This window comes from Heteronotia binoei, chromosome 14 (assembly GCF_032191835.1).
Source record: "Heteronotia binoei isolate CCM8104 ecotype False Entrance Well chromosome 14, APGP_CSIRO_Hbin_v1, whole genome shotgun sequence".
NCBI classification, from domain to species: domain Eukaryota; kingdom Metazoa; phylum Chordata; class Lepidosauria; order Squamata; family Gekkonidae; genus Heteronotia; species Heteronotia binoei.
The window spans coordinates 45,389,997-45,409,107 of record NC_083236.1 but is presented as its reverse complement, the minus strand read 5'-3'; the positions used below and the strand labels follow the sequence as shown (position 1 = coordinate 45,409,107).

The following is a 19,111-nucleotide window of genomic DNA, read 5'->3' as shown; positions in this document are numbered from 1 at the left end:
TGGCAAGATGTAATGCACTCCCAACAGCCAAATACACAGGAAGGCTTAAAGGTATTCCTTGGATTGAAAGAAATTGTTCTTGTGCATCACAGGATTTAGAGCAGGTGTTTGGTTCAACATCCAACTCTGCTCAGACACAAGGTAGAGCCTTAGCCCACAGGAACAGCATCTGAGCTTGGGCAGCCACTGCTATGTTGGCTTGCCATGTGATCACCCAGCTAGCACCTCCTAGCTAGGTAGGCATGATCTGAGGCCTGATAGCGCCTTTGTATGCTTAAGCTTTCCTAAAGGAAAGTGTAGAGGAGGAGGAGGGGGAGAAAGAGGAGGAGGAGGAGAAAAAGAAGGGGAAGAAGGAGGAGGAGGAGAAGGAGGAGGAGGAGAAAAAAGAAGAAGAGATTGGATTTATACCCCGCCCTTCACTCAGAGTCTCAGAGCATTTTACAATCTCCTTCCCTTTCTCTCCTCACAACAAGCACCTTGTGAGGTAGGTGGGGCTAGGAAAGCTCTGAGAGAACTGTGACTGACCTAAGGTCACCCAGTAGGCCTTTTGTGGAGGAGTGGAGAATCAAACAATTAATATATATTACTTATAATTCTTTAAAAATAATATAAGTATTTTTTTTGATTGATTGTATCTTGATACTCATCTTGACCTGATACCCAGGAAGACACTCCCCCCCCTTCAATTATTTTATATCTGATGGCCTGGCATTTATCTTTCTCTTTCTATATCTGTGTGAATGGTTGTACCTTGGTGTGAAAAAGAAGTCTCACTGAGAGTTCGCCTCCATTTTCAAGGGGGGGGGGGACTGATACCCAGGAAGACACCCCTGTACTTATTCCCAAGCCATGCACCCCTGGAATGTGATATTGCAATGTAACCCTAGAATATTAAATATGACACAGCAATGCCCATTTGAATTGGAATGGTCTCTCTTGCACATAAGGGAGAAAAATCCAATTCCTTCTTGGCCCAAGGCAGGCTGTGGTGTGGTTCTGGTTCACAAGCCAGAACCACATGTGGCCAGCTGAAAGGTTGAGAAGCATCCATCTTTCTGCTCCTGGGAATGAAAATGTTCCGGGCCCAGAGAGAGTGACAAATGTGGGCACAGCTATAAAAATTCCTTCACTCTTTGGCAACCTTTAAAGTCCTGTTATCAAAGCATATTACCAGGAAACCTCCAACACAAATAAATGGCTTGTCTGTTATTCCTCAGGGCAAGACAGCAGAAACACGAAGGTTAGAGGCTAAGTACTCATCTTGTTGTGAATGTGTGGTATAACCTGTAAACTGATATCACAATTTTGACTCTTAACAAAGTTTTTATTTTTCTTTAATTAACTACTAAGGCCATCAAAGTCAACCAGTCCCCTGACCACCTGATGGATGCCCATCCATGTTTGACACTAAGAGAGAAATCTATCACTTTTGGGGAGCTTCAAAGGAACCAGTTTTGGGGAAAACAAGGCCATAAAGTCATTTGGCCAGTGTAATTAAAATTCCTATGTTGGGGTATGGATCTATGATACGAATGGTCTCTGATTGGATATTACACATATGACACCCCGATTTTCCATTGGTGTGACACTATGCCCCCTCATTGGGTAGCTTAGTTGAGGGATGTGACGTAATTTACCCTAGAAAACAGACAACCCAACCTGTCAGGTTTAGGAGAGGGTTTAGCGGGTTCAGAGGGTCCTGAGAGCAGAAGAAGAAAGAAAGAAGGAAAAAGGGAATCCCTTCATCCTCTCCTTCCTCCACCCCCTTCCTACCCTCACCCCCCCTTCCTCTCAAGAGAAATCTCCCTCCAGAGGCCTTGCATTTCCTCTGACTGAGTCTACCCTGCAAAATATAGGTATTGTATCACCTTCCCAAATCCATCCTGATTCAGCTAACCTCTTTGTATTCCTCTTGTATGCTTGAAATTGTTTGATTGGGATGTAACTATTTGAAACCCTATGCTATAATAAAATCCATTATTAACCAAAGGATTTTCAGTGGTCTATCTCCGTAGACAAAGACAGAGATCCTATACACCTCACCTCTCGTAGGCCTACCATTTTAAGCTAAGAAATATTACTATTCCCCAATAAAAAGTTGTTTGAGGTGTAACAGACCTCTCTTCTTGAATAGAGAATGGTTAGCATATCTAGTTACATTTATGTAACTTAATATCCTTCCTTGATATTTATTATATATATTTAAGTATTTGTGCTAGTTTATAACTTGCTTTTAATCAGATTAATTAATTGTACACACATATTAATATTGATATTTACTTGTTTACTTCAAAAATTAATAAAGAAATGTTAATAGTGAGAATCAAACCCGGCTATCCAGATTAGAGTCCATCAACCACTACACCAAACTGGCTGTCTAAGGTTGAAGTTCTAGCTGGCCAAATTCTGCTCACAGCAGGGCCATGTAGGGTCCAAGTCATAACTATTTACAAGACTGTCCATAATCCATTCATAAATATATTATAACATGACTTGCGGCCTGTGCTGCCCCCACCCAGACCTCTGGACCATATTAGTGTACCTATTTCTCCTCAGCCTACACTTGAGTCCTGTGGCTGTGGCATATGGGGTTGCCATCTGCGACTTGAAAAATTCCTGGAGAATTTGAGCCATTCCCCCTGGGAGGGCAGAGTTTGAGAATGCAGCTTAGTGGGGATCATGTGACACCACAGAATCTCCCCTCCAAAGCTGCCATTTCCAGCAGAGGAACTGATTTCTGTTGTCTGCAAATAAGTTATAAATCTGGGAGAACTGCAGGCCTTGCCTTCAGGTTGGCATCCCCAATGGCATCAAACCATGATTCTCCGTCAGCAAGGGTAGATTCTCTGGAAGGAGCCTGGGGAAACTCACTGCTGCACTCCCTTCCTGGATTCCTCCACTCAGAGTAGGGAAAGCCACAGCAGCCTTCCTTAATCTGGCTGAGAAGACCCAGTCAGAGTTTGAAAAAGAGAAGACCAAGAAAAGAGGCATTTGGGTTGCTTGCAAAATTTCGGGGAAGTTGGGTCACCACATCACTGAAGTCTGCCTCTCTTCCCTTTTCGAACAGGACCTCTCCTTATGCTCACACTCACACACCTGTTCTCTTAAACACACCTCAGCCCTGCGTGAAGACACATGGCAGACCTCTTCAAGAAGAAGAAGATGATATTGGATATATACCCCACCCTTCACTCTGAATCTCAGAGTGGCTTACAATCTCCTTTACCTTCCTCCCCCACAACACACACCCTGTGAGGTAGATGGGGCTGAGAGAGCTCTCACAGAAGAGCTATGTGTGAGAGCTATGGCTGACCCAAGGCCAATTCCAGCAGCTGCAAGTGAAGGAGTAGGGAATCAAATCCGGTTCTCCCAGATAAGAGTCAGCTCACTTAAACACTACACCAAACTGGCTCTCAATGCAATGGCACCACTGCAGAACATCACAGGGGCCCTGTGGGTAGAGCACACCTTGAACCCTGGCAGTGGCCTAGAGGGCTGGACCATTCTGACCAAGATCCCCCAGCGCTCTTCCATCTGCTTTGTGTAAGCTCTTAATGGACCTTGTCTACTTCACCATTCATGCCACCATCCTCTGCATCATGCTGATGAGCTTCCAACATTGTGGTCCTTCTAGCTGCTTTTCAAAGTTGGCAGTGGCAGCCATGCATGTTGTGCTGTATGCTGGCGGGTGATTTGTTGCTGGCAAGCAGGGCTTTTTTTTTTTTTTAGCAGGAACGCAGTTCTGGCTGGCTGGGCATCAGGGGTGTGGCCTCATATGCAAATGAGCCCCTGCTGGGCTTTTTCTACAAAAAAGCTCTGTGTGAAACAATGGTGATGTCAGGGGGTGTGGCCTAATATCCAAATGAGTTCCTGCTGGGCTTTTACTACCAAAAAAAGCCCTGCTGGCAAATATCTTTGCAAGCCCACTCCCGAAGTTCACAATGAGCCACGAGAAGGAGAGTGCTTGAGTGATGTGTGCCATCAGCACACCATCTGTTGATTTAAGGAGCAGAAGGGCTCTAGGATACTAACTGGGAGGCTGAAGAAAACATCTTCCAACTTTAGTCTCTAACTGTCACAATTTCCAAAAGTGTTAGTGTACATTTACTGGGTCATTTGCCTGAAAAGGTTAAGATTGGGGGAAGAAGAGACTGAACAGAATCAGAAGTCAGGAGCTGCTCACAATGCAATCCTAAACAGACCTACACTCTTCTAAACCTAGCGATTCCTAGTGATTAACTTAGAAGAATGTGATCTTGTTTAAGATTGCACTGCAAATTGATTTTAAAAACTTCAAATAATAAAGACCTCAAGGAACTAAAATGAGCGGAATGGTTCTAGTTTGGTATATTTGCTTGTTAGTATAAAGGCAGGCCGACCCTTCCAGTAGGCTGGCCTTCTGGGATTGCCGAGCTGAGCTTTTCATTTTCCCCACAATTCATCTGTTTTTGAAAACTGGCTGTCAGTGCAGGGGGAGGGCACCAGATGTTAGCCTTGCCTGGGGTGCCAGACAGTCTAGGGCCAGCCCTGTATAAAGGTAGAACTACATATGGATGGCTGATGCTAGCCTGATCTCATCAGGTCTCAGAAGCTAAGCTGGGTTGGCTCTGGTTGATACTTGGATGGGAGACCACTAAGGAAGCCCTGGGATGCTATGCAGAAGGAGGCAATGGCAAACCACCTCTGTTGGTCTCTTGCCTCAATGGGGCCACCATAAATTGGCTGCAACTTGACTGTATGGTCCACCACCGGAACTACATATGCACACTGCAAAGCAGTTCACAGTGCTGTGTGCACACGGTTTGCATTCTCTTGTTAATGCACATTTGTGTGCAGTGATGCAGCTGTTCCTCATCCTGTGGAATCAACCCACCTGGAAACAACAGGAGGAAACAGAAACGAGTGTTTCTGAGTGTGTGTGTCTGTCTGAACTTTGCAAGCTAAACAGGTGTGTATGTCTCACACTGTGTGTGCTTTCCCAGGGGTTAGGCTGCCTAGCAATACTGGGGGAAAGCCAGTTGATTCCTATTCCCTTTCAGCAGGTACATTAATAATTCTGCCAAGCCAAAATTTTTAAGCTGGAAAGGACAGGTTGTGGGAAATAGATGAGAACAGGACTTTTCTGGATATGCTTACGAAATGGTGACCCCATTTCAAAACACTGTAGATCAGGGGTGGCCAAACTGTGGCTCAGGAGCCAAATGTGGCTCTTTCACACATATTGTGTGGCTCTTGAAGCACCCACCACCCCATTGGTCAGCTTGGAGAAGGCATTTGTCTCTTTAAATCACTTCTTCAAGCCAAGCCAGCCAGCAGCTTGGAGAATGCATTTCAAGTTAAAGTTGCTTTATTTCCATCTCTCCTTCCCTCCCCCATCTGTTTGCCTGCCTTCCTTCCTTCCTTCCTTCCTTCCTACCTACCTACCTACCTACATCTGATGTTCATGTCTTGCGGCTCTCAAGCATCTGACTTTTATTCTATGTTACATTAAGCAGGTTTGGCTACTCTTGCTGTAAATCCTTGTTCTCTATACTCCCAATTTAGAAATCTCCGCAATGCTTACAATTGAGTTCCATTCAACGATGCAGCACACTAGTGGGGTGCAGCAGTGTTACAATGTTGCCCAGGTTCGAATACCTTCTCTACCATCAAAGCTCACTGGGGGACCCTAGGCCAGTCATGTTGTCTCATTCTGACCCAACTCAGGAGGCTGATAACGTGGTGGAGAAGAGAACAATGTTATCAGCTACTTTGGATCTACGTTGGATAGAAATGCAATCCCAATATAAACATATTTAACAATGGGTATGTTGTGGGTGCGTGCTGCCCTGGTGGGGTGGGGGGAGGGGTTGCTTCACTCAGCTTGTCTTGCCTCAGGGTTGTTTTAAGACCCCGTTGTGCTCCCTGTACATCCTCTGTACCACTTTCCCCAACTTCTGTTGGCTTTTACAAAGCCTCCTTCTTCATAACTCCTCATCTCCAACATGGGGTGACTGTAAGATTGTCAACTCCAGGTTGAAAAATTCCTGGAGATTTGAGGGTGAGGCCTAGGGAGGGTGAGGTGGGATCTCACTGTGGTCTAATGCCACAGAGTCCACCCTCCAAAGCAGCCATTTTCTCCAGGGGAATTGATCTGTTTGTCTGGAGATCAGTTATAATTTTGGGAGCTCTCCAGGGCCCGCCTGGAGATTAAAACAAAACCAAGACCTAAGCAAGGCTACTGTGCCCCAATATTACTGTGACTAAAAGTTCTCTTATAGCAACTTAGAACAGGCATACAATAGAAATATACATAAGTCCATCCGAAATACACACAAACGTTCCAATTGATTGAATAATTCAGTTGAAAGTCATACATATTCATAATAGATAGTCCATTCTCACAAATTCATAGTAGATAATCCATTCTCAGATTCACAGTAAATAGTCCATTCTCTTTAACCCTGTGAATAGCAGTGACAGGACCGTTAACTTTCACAGCTCTTGAGAGAATAGCTCTGGTTGGGCCAGTTTCATCCTATGGGGCCGTATGTTTGGTATGTCTGCTCTATGGCATCACATCTCCACTGAGGTCCCTGTCTTCCCCAGTCTCCACCCCCAAATCTCCAAGAGTTTTGTAAGCAGGAGTTGACAACACTAGACTCCTGTCCTCCTACAGTGTCTGGGGCGGGGTGGGGGGGACTGGCAACAACCCCAGCAGTGTGACACTTGGCTGGTACATTTGGTGCCAATATGACCATTGTACAACTTTGGTATCAAGGTAGGATTTGTGTCTGAGAATCTGAACTACTGAGTAACAAGCATGGAAGGATGTGGGCTTTACCAGTGCTGTTTACTCACTCCATACACATGTCTGATAGAAGTGACCTTTCCCAGAAGAATATAATTCACATGGGTGGACCTGGTTGAGTAGGGGTGGGGGGGAAAGGGGAAGGTCAATTTGGAATTTTTGCAGAGTCTGTTGAAGTGATGTCATCTGTGAACTCTGCCTCAACACCAGTTCATTTCCTGCTTAGAACAGGAATATGGTTTTATGCTTGTTGACATGCACCCATTTTCTAAATGCTCAGCCTTGCGCAAGTCACAAAATCTGCTCTCTTCAGTGCAGTGACAATCAGTGTTCCCTCTAAGCTGAGTTAGCATTAGCTAGCTCACAGATTTTCAGCCTCCAGTTCACACATTTTTGTCTTAGTTCAGGAAGGATGACCCCAGAGCACACTAATGTATGCAGTAGCTCACAACTTTAATGCCAGTAGCTCACAAAGTAGGATTTTTGCTTACAAGACTCTTTAGCTTAGAGGGAACATCAGTGACAAAACAATAGAACGATGCACAAACCAAAAGTTCCTTGGTGACAGGGCCAGTGCTAGAGTTTTTGGTGCCCTAGGCGAGCTGCCTACTAGCGCTCCCCACCCCCCCAGAAATTAAAAAAACGAATAGTAGGAGAATGAAGAAACTTGAAACTATTTATATTTTTAATTTACAGTTTTTTATTTACATTTTATTTATTTATTTTAAATTGTGAATTTAAGCAATAAAAATTGTCTGAATACTACTTGATCCTTTTAGCTGGAGGTGCCAGGGACAAGACCTTGTGCATGCGAGAAAGATGCTCTACCACTGAGCTAAGGCTCCCACCCCATGGCTCTGTTAAAGTAGAGTAGGAAGGATGAGTGGCAGCATACAACTTCAACAGGAGCCAAAAGTTGCCATCCACTTTCGTGTTTATGTTACAGACCTGGGGAACGGGCTGGGCAGCATTTGCGCTCCGGGGATCCTGCTTTCCATTGGGGAAGGCAAGCTTCAAGGAGCACACACGCTGTGCGTGGGCAGAGGGTGCCTGGCAGCTTTCCCTAGGCCAGGTGGCACCCTAGGCAGCCACCTACTTGGCCTACTCCCACACTGTCACGGCTGGGGCCGGGTCAGGCAAAGTCCAGAGGCAGTCCGAGGTCTGTAGCCAGTAAGCAGGAGGGTCCGAGGCGCCAAATCCGAATCACTGTAGAAGTATCGCAGGTCTGAGGTCCAGAAGCCGAGGTCAGGGAGTCCAGAAGTCCAAAGCCAAAGTCAGGGAGTCAGGAACCAAAGTCAAGCCGGAGTGGATGCTAGAATGTCAGGGAGATGACTAGTTGCTTCCACAAAGCTTCCTCCCAAAGCCCACAGCTATATAGCCCTCTGCTGGCTGTTGCCTGTTTGGGCTAATTGCTGGCTCAGGGAGGCAGCCAGGATCCTGTTACCACTCAAGCATCCTTGCTCTTAGAAGGACCAGAATCCTCTCAGAACTCAGGGCTCAGGGAGCGTCTTGCTTGTGAGCGTGCCGCCCTCCTCCGATCCCTGAGGTCCTGCCGGAGGCGGTCACGCACACGAGCCACCCGAGAGGGCGAGGCAGGGGGGCTGGGATCTTCTCCAGCAGGAGGCAGGGGCACTGGTGCAGGTGGCAGGGGCACAGTTTCCTCATCAGACTCAACTTCCTCTGAAGGGTCCCCAGCACCCATGACACTATCCCCCCCCCCAGGGCCCCCCTCCGTCGAGGGACCTGGAAGGTCGGGGTGGTCGTTGTGGAACTGGTGCACCAAGTCCGGGGCATGAAGATTGTCCTCGGGCTCCCAAGACCGGTCTTCTGGGCCGTATCCCTCCCAGTCCACCAGGTACTGGAGGCCTCCACGATGGTACCGGGAGTCCAGGATCTGGCGCACCTCATATTCTTCCTCGTCATCCACCAACACTGGTGGTGGCGGCGGTGGGGAAGGAGTCCGAGCTGGGTCAGGGGGTGCAGCCAGAACAAGGAGGGAGCGATGAAACACGGGGTGAATGCGAAGGTGGGGTGGCAACTGGAGCCTGAAGGCGACGGGGTTTATTTGTTCAACGACGGGGTAGGGTCCAATGAACCGTGCATCCAGCTTGTGAGACCGACCAGGCCGGCGCAGGTAGCGAGTTGAGAGCCACACCTGATCCCCCGGCTGCACTGGAGGGCCTTCTTGCCTCTTTCGGTCCGCAGCCCGTTTATATGCCTCCTTGGCTTGCTGTAGCTGCTCTCGGAGCAAGTCTTGGCTGGCACGGAGTTCTTGCAGGTAGGCATCGACGGCGGGGACATTCGTGGGTGGTAGGATCGCTGGGAAGAACCGAGGGTGGTACCCGTAGGTTGCAGCAAACGGGGTCATTTGGGTGGATGAATGGACCGCGTTGTTGTATGCAAACTCCGCTAGGGGCAATAGAGTGGTCCAGTCATCCTGCTGGTAACAGGTGTAACAGCGGAGATATTGCTCTAGCGTGGCATTGGTGCGCTCTGTCTGGCCATCTGTCTGTGGGTGGTAGGCCGAGGACAGGTGCACTCGAGTACCCAGGCTGGAATGGAGGGCTTGCCAGAACCGAGAGGAGAACTGAGGGCCCCGATCGGAGATCAGATGGGCTGGGAGTCCATGCAGACGAAAGATGTGTTGCAGGTAAAGCTGGGCCGTCTCCTGAGCTGTGGGGAGTTTCGGGCACGGAACAAAGTGGGCCATCTTGGTAAATAGGTCGACGACCACCCAGATACAAGTCTGACCCTTGGAGCGTGGAAGTTCCGTGATGAAGTCCATCGAGATGGTATCCCAGGGTCCTGAAGATGTGGGCAAGGGCTGCAGCAACCCTGAGGGTTTGGCTGGGATGTCTTTGGCCCGTCGGCAGACGTCACAGGAGCTGACATAGCGGGCAACATCAGCGCGAACTCGTGGCCACCAGAATTCCCTTGTCAGCAAGTGGGTGGTCTTATGCTGTCCAAAGTGCCCGGCGGGTAACGAGTCGTGGGTCAGGCGTAGCACTTCTGCCCGCAAGGGCCCGGGCGGCACATAGAGGCGTTCGCGGTGTAGCAAGAGGCCGCCTCGAGTCGTGAACTCCCCTGTTGGGTCATCCTGGAGAGCCTGGAGGTGTTGCTGGACCCAGGGATCATTGGCCTGGCTAGCCCGAATGTCCTCCACGAGTGCTGGTGAAGTGGAGGTGGCTGCAAATACTGAGGGCGGCAGGATTGGAGCAGCGGGCGCAGTCTCAGTTGAGGCAGGGGCATATTCCGGTTTCCGGGAGAGCGCGTCTGCTTTCCGGTTCTGGGTATGGGGGATGTAGGAGATCCGGAAGTCGAAGCGAGAGAAGAATAGGGACCACCGGATCTGGCGCTGGTTGAGACGGCGGGTGGCCTGGAGGTGTTCCAAGTTCCGGTGATCGGTGAGCACTTGAACAGGGTGGCGAGCCCCTTCGAGGTAATGTCGCCAAACCTCAAACGCCGCCTTGATCGCGAGCAACTCCCTCTCCCAGATGGTATAGTTGCTCTCTGCAGCAGTGAGCTGCCGCGAGTAATAGGCGCAGGGCTGTAGTGGCTGGGACGGCTCCTCGCGCTGGGACAGCACTGCTCCCAGGGCCACGTTGGAGGCATCAGCTTCCACCGTAAAGGGAAGCTGGGGGTCGGGGTATCTCAGGAGTGGCCCGGTGGCAAAGCGAGTCTTCAGGGTGGAGAAGGCGTTATCGGCCTCTGGGGACCAGTGGAAGGGTTCTTTGGGGCGGAGTAGTTGAGTCAGGGGTGTGGTCAGGGATGCGTAGGCCGGGATGAATTGCCGATAGTAGTTGGCAAAACCGAGGAACCGCTGCAGGTCTTTGCGATTCTGAGGAGCCTGCCAGGTCAGGACCGCTTCTACTTTTTTCGGGTCCATGAGGATCCCCTGCGGTGACACGATGTGCCCAAGGAACTCGACGGAGCGCAGGTCGAAGTCGCACTTCTCCAGCTTGGCGTAGAGACCATGGGCTCGTAGGCGCTGCAGGACCTGGCGGACGTGCTCGGCGTGTTGGGCAGGATTGCGGGAGTAAATTAGGATGTCATCCAGGTATATGATCGCGAAGCGGTCGAGCAGGTCCCGGAATATGTCATTCATGAACCTCTGGAAGACAGCGGGGGCATTGGTCAGTCCGAAGGGCATTACCAGGTGCTCGTACTGCCCGTATCGGGTCCCAAACGCGGTCTTCCATTCGTCTCCGGGCCGTATGCGCACCAAATTGTACGCTCCACGGAGGTCCAGCTTGGTGTAGATTTGGGCCCCCTTTAGGCGATCCAAGAGTTCAGGGATCAGTGGTAGAGGGTACCGGTCGCGGATGGTGATCTTGTTCAGGGCCCGGTAGTCATTGCACAGCCGGAGCTCCCCACTTTTCTTCTTCACGAAGAGCACTGGAGCAGATAGGGGAGAGGTTGAGGGTCGGATGAATCCGCGTTTCAGGTTCTTGTCCAGGAAGTCTCGCAGAGCTGCCAACTCCGGCTCCGACATTGGGTACAGACGCCCCACCGGGAGTGGTGCCCCAGGTACCAAATCAATGGCACAGTCGTAGGGCCGGTGAGGGGGAAGCTGATCAGCTCCTGTCTCTTCGAAGACATCAGCAAAGTCCACATACTTCTGAGGGAGCTGAGGACCACCACTCGGGATGCCAGCTGCTAGAGTGGTGGGAGGAGTCAGATGGGGGCATGGGTCTCGGAAGCGTAGTTCCTGCTGGGCCCAGTCCACGATGGGGTTGTGCAGCTTCAGCCAGGAAAGGCCTAGAATCAGCGGGAAGCGAGGCATGCGGGCGACATCAAACCGCAGCTGTTCTTGGTGCTGCTGGACGTGGAAGGTGATGGGACAGGTCTCCTGGGTGACGGGGCCAGAACGGAGGAGGCGCCCGTCAATAGCCTCCACCAGCGACGGAATCCCTTTTGTCTGCACAGGGATCTGGTGCTGCTTCACAAAGGCGGCATCTATAAAACAGTGGGCCGCTCCCGAGTCCAGCATGGCATACACGAACAGCCAGCGTTCGTCAGGCAGACGGAGTTTGACTGGTAGCAGGAATGGCCCTGGGGTATCAGCCCGCTGTTCGGAGGACCCAGCTAGTCGCCCCAGGCTGGGGGGTCCACTTACGCCTGGGGCTGCCCTTTTGGCGGCGGTGGCAGCGAAGGTCCAGGTATCCGATGCTTAGCAGGGCAGCCAGAGGCATAGTGGCCTGCCGTGCCGCAGTAGAGGCACAGATTCTGCGTGCGGCGTCTGGTCTTTTCCTCTGGGGTCAGGCGGGGTCGAGCAGCTCCAAGCTGCATAGGCTCATCCTTGGTGCTGGTACTAGCTGGGGACGGGCGAGGAGCCAGGTAGCACGGCGCAGGGAGCTGGCGCCCTCTGGTCTTGGCTTGGCGGCGACTTTCCAGGCGGCCATCGATGCGGAGGCAGAGGGTGATAAGTTCTTGGAGCGTGGGTGGCTGCTCCACCCTGGCCAGTTCATCCAGGACCTCCTCTGCCAACCCCTCAGTAAACTGGTCCATCTGGGCAGCCTCATTCCACGCCAAGTCCTGGGTCAGGAGCTTGAATTCAGTGGCATATTGAGCCACCGAGGAGTTGCCTTGTTTCAGTGCCCTGATCTTCCGGTTGGCTGTGGCTGCTTGGACTGGGTTTGAGAAAGCAGCAGACAGGTGGGCCTCAAACCCCTGGTAATCAGTCAGTAGGGGAGAGGACGCGACCAGTAAGGGTGTGGCCCATTTGGCCGCCTGCCCCTTTAACAGACTGATGATGAAACACACCTTGGTTTTGTCATTGAGGAAGTCCCGTGCTCTCAGTTCAAAGTACAGCCGACACTGTGCTAGGAAGGCAGGAAATTCTTCCACGGCACCCCCAAATCTGTCAGGTTGGGGAACTGGGCACTTGGCTGGAGCACTGGCCGCAGGTTGTTGCTGCAAGTGCACTACTGCCTGTGTTAGCTGCTGTACCTGGGCTTGGAGCGCAGCCAGTAGTTCTGTGGTTTCACTTGCTTCAGCATCCATCCTGTGGAGTGGGTGTTTGTCGGTGGAAGCAATCTGTCACGGCTGGGGCCGGGTCAGGCAAAGTCCAGAGGCAGTCCGAGGTCTGTAGCCAGTAAGCAGGAGGGTCCGAGGCGCCAAATCCGAATCACTGTAGAAGTATCGCAGGTCTGAGGTCCAGAAGCCGAGGTCAGGGAGTCCAGAAGTCCAAAGCCAAAGTCAGGGAGTCAGGAACCAAAGTCAAGCCGGAGTGGATGCTAGAATGTCAGGGAGATGACTAGTTGCTTCCACAAAGCTTCCTCCCAAAGCCCACAGCTATATAGCCCTCTGCTGGCTGTTGCCTGTTTGGGCTAATTGCTGGCTCAGGGAGGCAGCCAGGATCCTGTTACCACTCAAGCATCCTTGCTCTTAGAAGGACCAGAATCCTCTCAGAACTCAGGGCTCAGGGAGCGTCTTGCTTGTGAGCGTGCCGCCCTCCTCCGATCCCTGAGGTCCTGCCGGAGGCGGTCACGCACACGAGCCACCCGAGAGGGCGAGGCAGGGGGGCTGGGATCTTCTCCAGCAGGAGGCAGGGGCACTGGTGCAGGTGGCAGGGGCACAGTTTCCTCATCAGACTCAACTTCCTCTGAAGGGTCCCCAGCACCCATGACACACACACTGCCCATGCTTGGTGATTTTTTCCTAGTTGGTATCCCTGGAAAAGGCCTCTGGAACACTCTTACCATTTTTGATTGTTACCACCTGGAAGCTGGCAACCCTATCCAAAGTCCATTCTTCACATCAGGAAAGCTAACGGAAATCAATATTTTTTGAAATGTGGAACTGGGAAATCACTGGTTTTGTGACAATGAGGCCTGGGGACAGACATGATTTTGAGCTGCACTTGCAGTCTGAGGTGAACTGAAATGAAATTTCCCGGTTTTCCCCTCAAAGTGACTGACTGTTCCACAGCACAAAACATTCAGAACCAAGGACTTGCACAACTTCCAGTGTCACCAAAATGTTTCCCTTTTTTTGACATTTCCTCACTTCAGAAGAAGAACAACAAAAAAGAATGTGGCAATGCTGGAACTGCACTCACGATGGAAAGAATGCAATTCCTTGTGGGGCCAGTCAGGGTGGTGCACTAGGTTGCCAACTTCCAGGTGGGGCTGGAAATCTCCTGGAATTACAACTGATCTTCACACTACACAAAAGACGTATTTGTTTATGTGTTATCTATTTATAAGATTTCTTCCACTTCTCCTGCTTTGGATGGTGGACTGCATGGCATGATACCCTGCCAAGGTCCCTTCTCACACTAAACTAACTCTCCCATGCTTCATCCTCAAATCTCCAGGTATTTTGGAACCAGAACTGGCGGCCATCATGGTGGACTTGGGGAAAACGGATGAACTTCACCAGGCCTTTCCCTTTGGCCCATGTGGGAGTGAAACACTTCTAATATTTTGTGTTATTTGTGTGTCATGTGTTTGTGTGTGTGTGTGTGGCCTATCATCTTCTATTCTTCTTGGTATCTCCAGAATCTCTCAGGACATCCATGCATTTTGATGGATGGATGTAGCAGGCCATTAAAGCATCTTTTTGAAATACCTTGCTTTCCTTGCATTGACCCAACCTGTGCCCCTTAGATAGAACCTTGGCCGTAAGGCCCTTTGACACTTGTGCAATGTGTTAGTGTGTGTAGTAATACACATATATAATACATCCAGTGATCCAGACAAAGGCAAAAAGGCTGTGCTCCAGTATATGCCTAATTTCTACTAACATTTTCTTTCTGTGGTGATGGTTAGTTATTCAGAAGTTGGAAAGGAAGAACTTGTATTCATTGCTGTGTAATTGGATCCTGAAGATCTGGTCCATTAGAAGGAGAAGTACTTTCCTCCTCTGGAAGGAAGGCAAAAAGCGGAAAGGGATGCATAATAGAGAATTCGAAATTTTGCACTAGAGCTTTAATCCTGAGTTAGCCCTGTCCCCGAACTGACATTCTACACTAGAATCAGAGAATCAGAGAAATCAACTCTATGATTCTATGATTTTAGTGTAGAATGTCAGCTTGGGAAAAGGGCTAAACCAGGATTAAAGATCTGGTGCGAAATTCTCACATGGGCATAAAGTAGGGTCATCTAATGCAGGGAGGAGTGCATAATAGCTTTCTTTTCTTCAATATTGTTATGTGTAAGCACTAAGCAGGCTTTTTTTTTTTGAGCAGGAACACAGTTCCGGCTGGGTTGGTATTGAGGGTGTGGCCTAATATGCAAATGAGTTCCTGCTGGGCTTTTTCTACCAAAAACCCTCCTGTGTGTAAGAGTTGTGTGACTCAGTGGATACATTTAACAGAACCGCAATGCCTTTTTCCTGACTTGGATAGCCCAGGCTAGCCGGATCCAGTTACATCTCAGAAGCTAAGCAGGGTCAACTCTGCATAGTACTTGGGTGGGAAACCACCAAAGAGGTCCAGGGGTGCTACAAAGAGGAAGGCATTGGGCACCTCCATTCATCTCTTTCTGTGAAAACTCAACTGGTCAACATAGGTTGGCTGTAATTTGACAGCACTTTAGACATACACAGACACAAATGCTGTCACACTGTGGCAGTGGCACGGAAGCATGGATCCCGAGACTTAAAAATTCAAGTAATACGTACAGAAGGGATGTTGGTTGCAGCAGTAGTGATTCCCCATATGGGACACAGAAAATGTTAAGGTCAGCAGAAGGCATCTCCTTAGGAAACCTCTTAGTTTGCATCAGAAGCAAACATCACAAAAAGAGGAATTTAATGTTCTTACAAAATGTTTCTGAAGCACAGCCAATCTATCCATTTATGAGCTATGCCACCACACCTCCCCAAGTCATTTCCTCTTGGTTCTGAAGCTCTTATTTATGCCGTTGATCAGTTGTTTACTTGCAAAAGCTGAGCCCTGCACGAGAAGCCACATGGACCTCTACAATGCCTCAGAGCCGGAAGGGAACAATACAGGGACAGGGGAAACTCATGAGTCTATCTCTGTGCTTCCAAGCCTGTTTCTCTTTGCTTGCTTCTTGGTTGGTTTCCCAGGGAATGGCTTTGTGGTCTGGACTATTGTTACCAAGTTCTCCCAACGCTCTTTGACCCTTCTCCTCATTCTGAACTTGGCCATCACAGACTTGATTGTCATGAGCACCGTACCCTTCTGGATTTACTCTTTCCTCTACGGCTGGGTCTTCGGAGACATTTTCTGCAGGCTGCTCAAGTTCTTTGTCTACCTGACCGTTTATGCCAGCATCTTCCTCATCACAGTGATGAGCTTCCATCGTTTTGCCGCCGTGATCTTCCCATTTCACTCCCAAAAGTTTGGGCGGCCACGTGTGGCACACTGTGCATTGCTGCTGCTCTGGGTGTTCGCTTGCCTCTTCGGAAGCCCAATTCTGATTGCATCCTCCAAGCCCAAGAAGGAAGGCGTGTGCGCGGACGAAATGTACTATACCGATCAGACGCGAGTGACGGTGAACTTTGTGGAGACCTTGTTTGGCTTTGTGATCCCTTTCACTGTGATGGCTGTCTGCTACGCCTGCATCCTGAAGAGGCTACAGATGCTGAAGAACCACAAGAAAATGAAGACAGGGAAACTGATTGCAGCGGTGGTCATTGCTTTCTTTGTGTGTTGGCTCCCTTATCACGTCTTTAACATCCTCATCAGCATCGCTGTGCTGCTGAAAGAGGGACACCCGGAGACGGCAGAGAACTTGCTCCAGGTGACCAAAGCGGCAATGAACATTCACGGGGCTATCGCCTTTGTAAGCAGCTGCCTGAACCCAATCTTGTACGCTTTCGCTGCACGGAGTTTCCGTGGAGGGCTACGGGAGAGCAATTTTGCCAAGTTGTTTGCCAAAATTCATGAAGACTCAGAAGAACAATCTGCCGGGGAGAAATTTACAGGGGACAGTGGTCTTTCAATGGAGAAGCTATAAGAATAAACGCAAGGCATATATAAATATATACACACAGGTGCCCCTGGGGAGGACTTCAGAAGTTGCTGGAATAGGCATGAGGTTGGGGCAATGTTTCTGGCAGGTGGCAACCAGGAGAGCTTCTTTCTGAAGAGCTTCAATCTGTCTGGTAACCATATTTTTAACTGAATCGCAGTTTTCCGGTCTGGAGAACCCCTTTTTGTTTGTCACTGCAACCTCACATTGATGATTTTCTGTGTTTCTTCTACTGCTGCTGTGAATGTGGAGGCATTCACAGTTGCAATGGAGCATCGACATAGTAATGGGAATGTAGAGTCCTCAGTTTGGGGGAGGGGTATGTTTCATAGGGACAAACCTCGAGAAGATGTGAAGCCAAGAGCCAAAAGACTCTTCAAAAGAAAACGATGTAAAATAGATCTTTATTGTGTAAATTAATAATCAATATGCCGGAGCTAACTAAAATATTAATTAGAACAAATGCAGCGTATATAGATATTACTAGGATTGTTCAACAATGAATACATTTCTTCTGCTTTGTGTCCTCTTGATGAACGTTCAAAGCTATAGTGTTAATAGGCTGGACTTCTGCAGGAAGAGAACAAATATATTGTTTATGTCAAACTTGGGACTGCATAAGGAGTGTGGGCTTAACAGTGATGTAGCAGCACAGCATAGATCTGGATGGGCCAGGCTCACCCATTCTTGTCAGATCTCAGAAGCTAAGCAGGGTTAGCCCTGGTGAGTACTTGGATGGGAGACACCCAAGGGAGTCCAGGGTTGCTATGCAGAGGCAGGCAACAGCAAGGCACCTCTGAATTTATCTTGCCTTAAAAAAAACCCTATGAGTTGCTATAAGTCAGCTGTGACATGGTGCTGTATTACACACCCAGTGCTTAAGGTGTTGGGACTATGGTTTAGGAGGGCCTGCTTCAGATGCTCAATTTTGCCACAAAGCTTGCTGGGTAATCTTGGGGCAGTTGCTCCATTTCAGATGAATCTTCTTCAGGGGGTATGGTCATCGGTTTGCTTGTTTTTTTGTAGAAAAAGCCCAGCAGGAAATTATTTGCATATTAGGCCACACACCCCAACTTCACCATTGTTTCACACAGGGCTTTTTTGTAGAAAAGGCCCAGCAGAAACTCACTTGCATATTAGGCCACATCCCCTGACATCACTATTGTTTCACACAGGGCTTTTTTGTAGGAAAAACCCCCAGCAGGAACTCATTTGCATATTAAGCCACACCTCCTGATGCCAAGGCAGCTGGAACTGTGTTCCTGCTCAAAAAAGGCTTTGGGTATAGTACACAATGGATGAGGGTAGAATAGTATATGCTGCTCTGAGTTCCTTTGGCTGAGATCAAGGTAGTAACATACTTAGCATGTATTGGGCGGTGGGGGAGGCATAATAGTTAACACAAATTATCTAAAATGAACAAATGTGTTTTAGATCAGAGACTCTTCCAACATCAACCTACTACACTCATTAGTTCAAACACAAAATCTTGTAGCTTCTAGAATAGTTGGTGTATAAAGAAGACCCTGCTATATCTGAGCTCTGAGCACCTAAATAAATAGTTAAGGTGTAAAGTATTCTGCCTCAGAATCAATGTTCCCTCTAAGCTGCAAAGTCTTGTGAGCAAAACGTCTGCTTTGTGAGCTATTAGCATTAAAGTTGTGAGCTATTGGTATTAAAGTTGTGAGCTACTGCATAAATGAGTGTGCTCTGGGGTCGTCCTTCCTGAGCTAACACAAAAATGTGTGAGCTGGAGGTTAAAAATCTGTGAGCTAGCTCATGCTAACTTAGCTTAGAGGGAACACTGCTCAGAGCCATTCTTGACAAGGACTCTGCTTCATGGCATTTGGGAAGATTAGATGCTCTGGGAACAGAGACTGGGACTAGGAAAGTTAGACTTTCCTCACTACACAGCATCTAAGCTTGTGTTTGCAGAGGTCTTTCCTAAAAACTGTGCAGCAAAGCAGGTTGAGGAAAGACTGTGGAAAAGTGGAGGGAAACCTGGGTGGTGAATGGTAACGCCATGCTTCTGTGTGGAAGCAGGAAGAAACAAACCAACCCTCTTCCCAGCAGCACTGAACTTGGGGCTCCTCCTCCTCCTCCTTCTCCATGTGGAAACAGAATCGCTATTTATCGCTGGGGTTATTGGTTTTCAGTCCCCAAATAAAACACTCCAAGGTTGAATATGGGGCCTGGTGCTGGAGAAATGAACCAAAGAGGAGCAGATTTGTGAGGGAATGGGACTAGTCTGGGCTTTTCTTTAAAAGCAGGAATACACAGGAATGCAGTTCCAGCTGGCTTGGCCAGGGCTCTGGCTCAAAAAAAGGTCTGTGGCAGAGGGAAGGCGCTAGGCAGCTACACAATCCCAGACTATGTG

The 19,111-nt window shown here is 49.2% G+C and overlaps 1 protein-coding gene across 1 annotated transcript; it reads left to right on the top strand.

Moving 5' to 3' along the window:
* Positions 1-15,665: 15,665 nt before the first annotated feature.
* On the top strand, positions 15,666-16,719 carry LOC132582300 (leukotriene B4 receptor 1-like). Its single transcript, XM_060253837.1, has one exon. It carries the CDS (start codon positions 15,706-15,708, stop codon positions 16,717-16,719), a length of 1,014 nt encoding a protein of 337 aa, XP_060109820.1. The 5' UTR covers positions 15,666-15,705.
* The last annotated feature ends 2,392 nt before the right edge of the window (positions 16,720-19,111 follow it).

Bases quoted from the DNA above. Each gene is read 5' to 3' on its own strand.
- LOC132582300 (XM_060253837.1), top strand. From the start codon at position 15,706: ATGGACCTCTACAATGCCTCAGAGCCGGAAGGGAACAATACAGGGACA.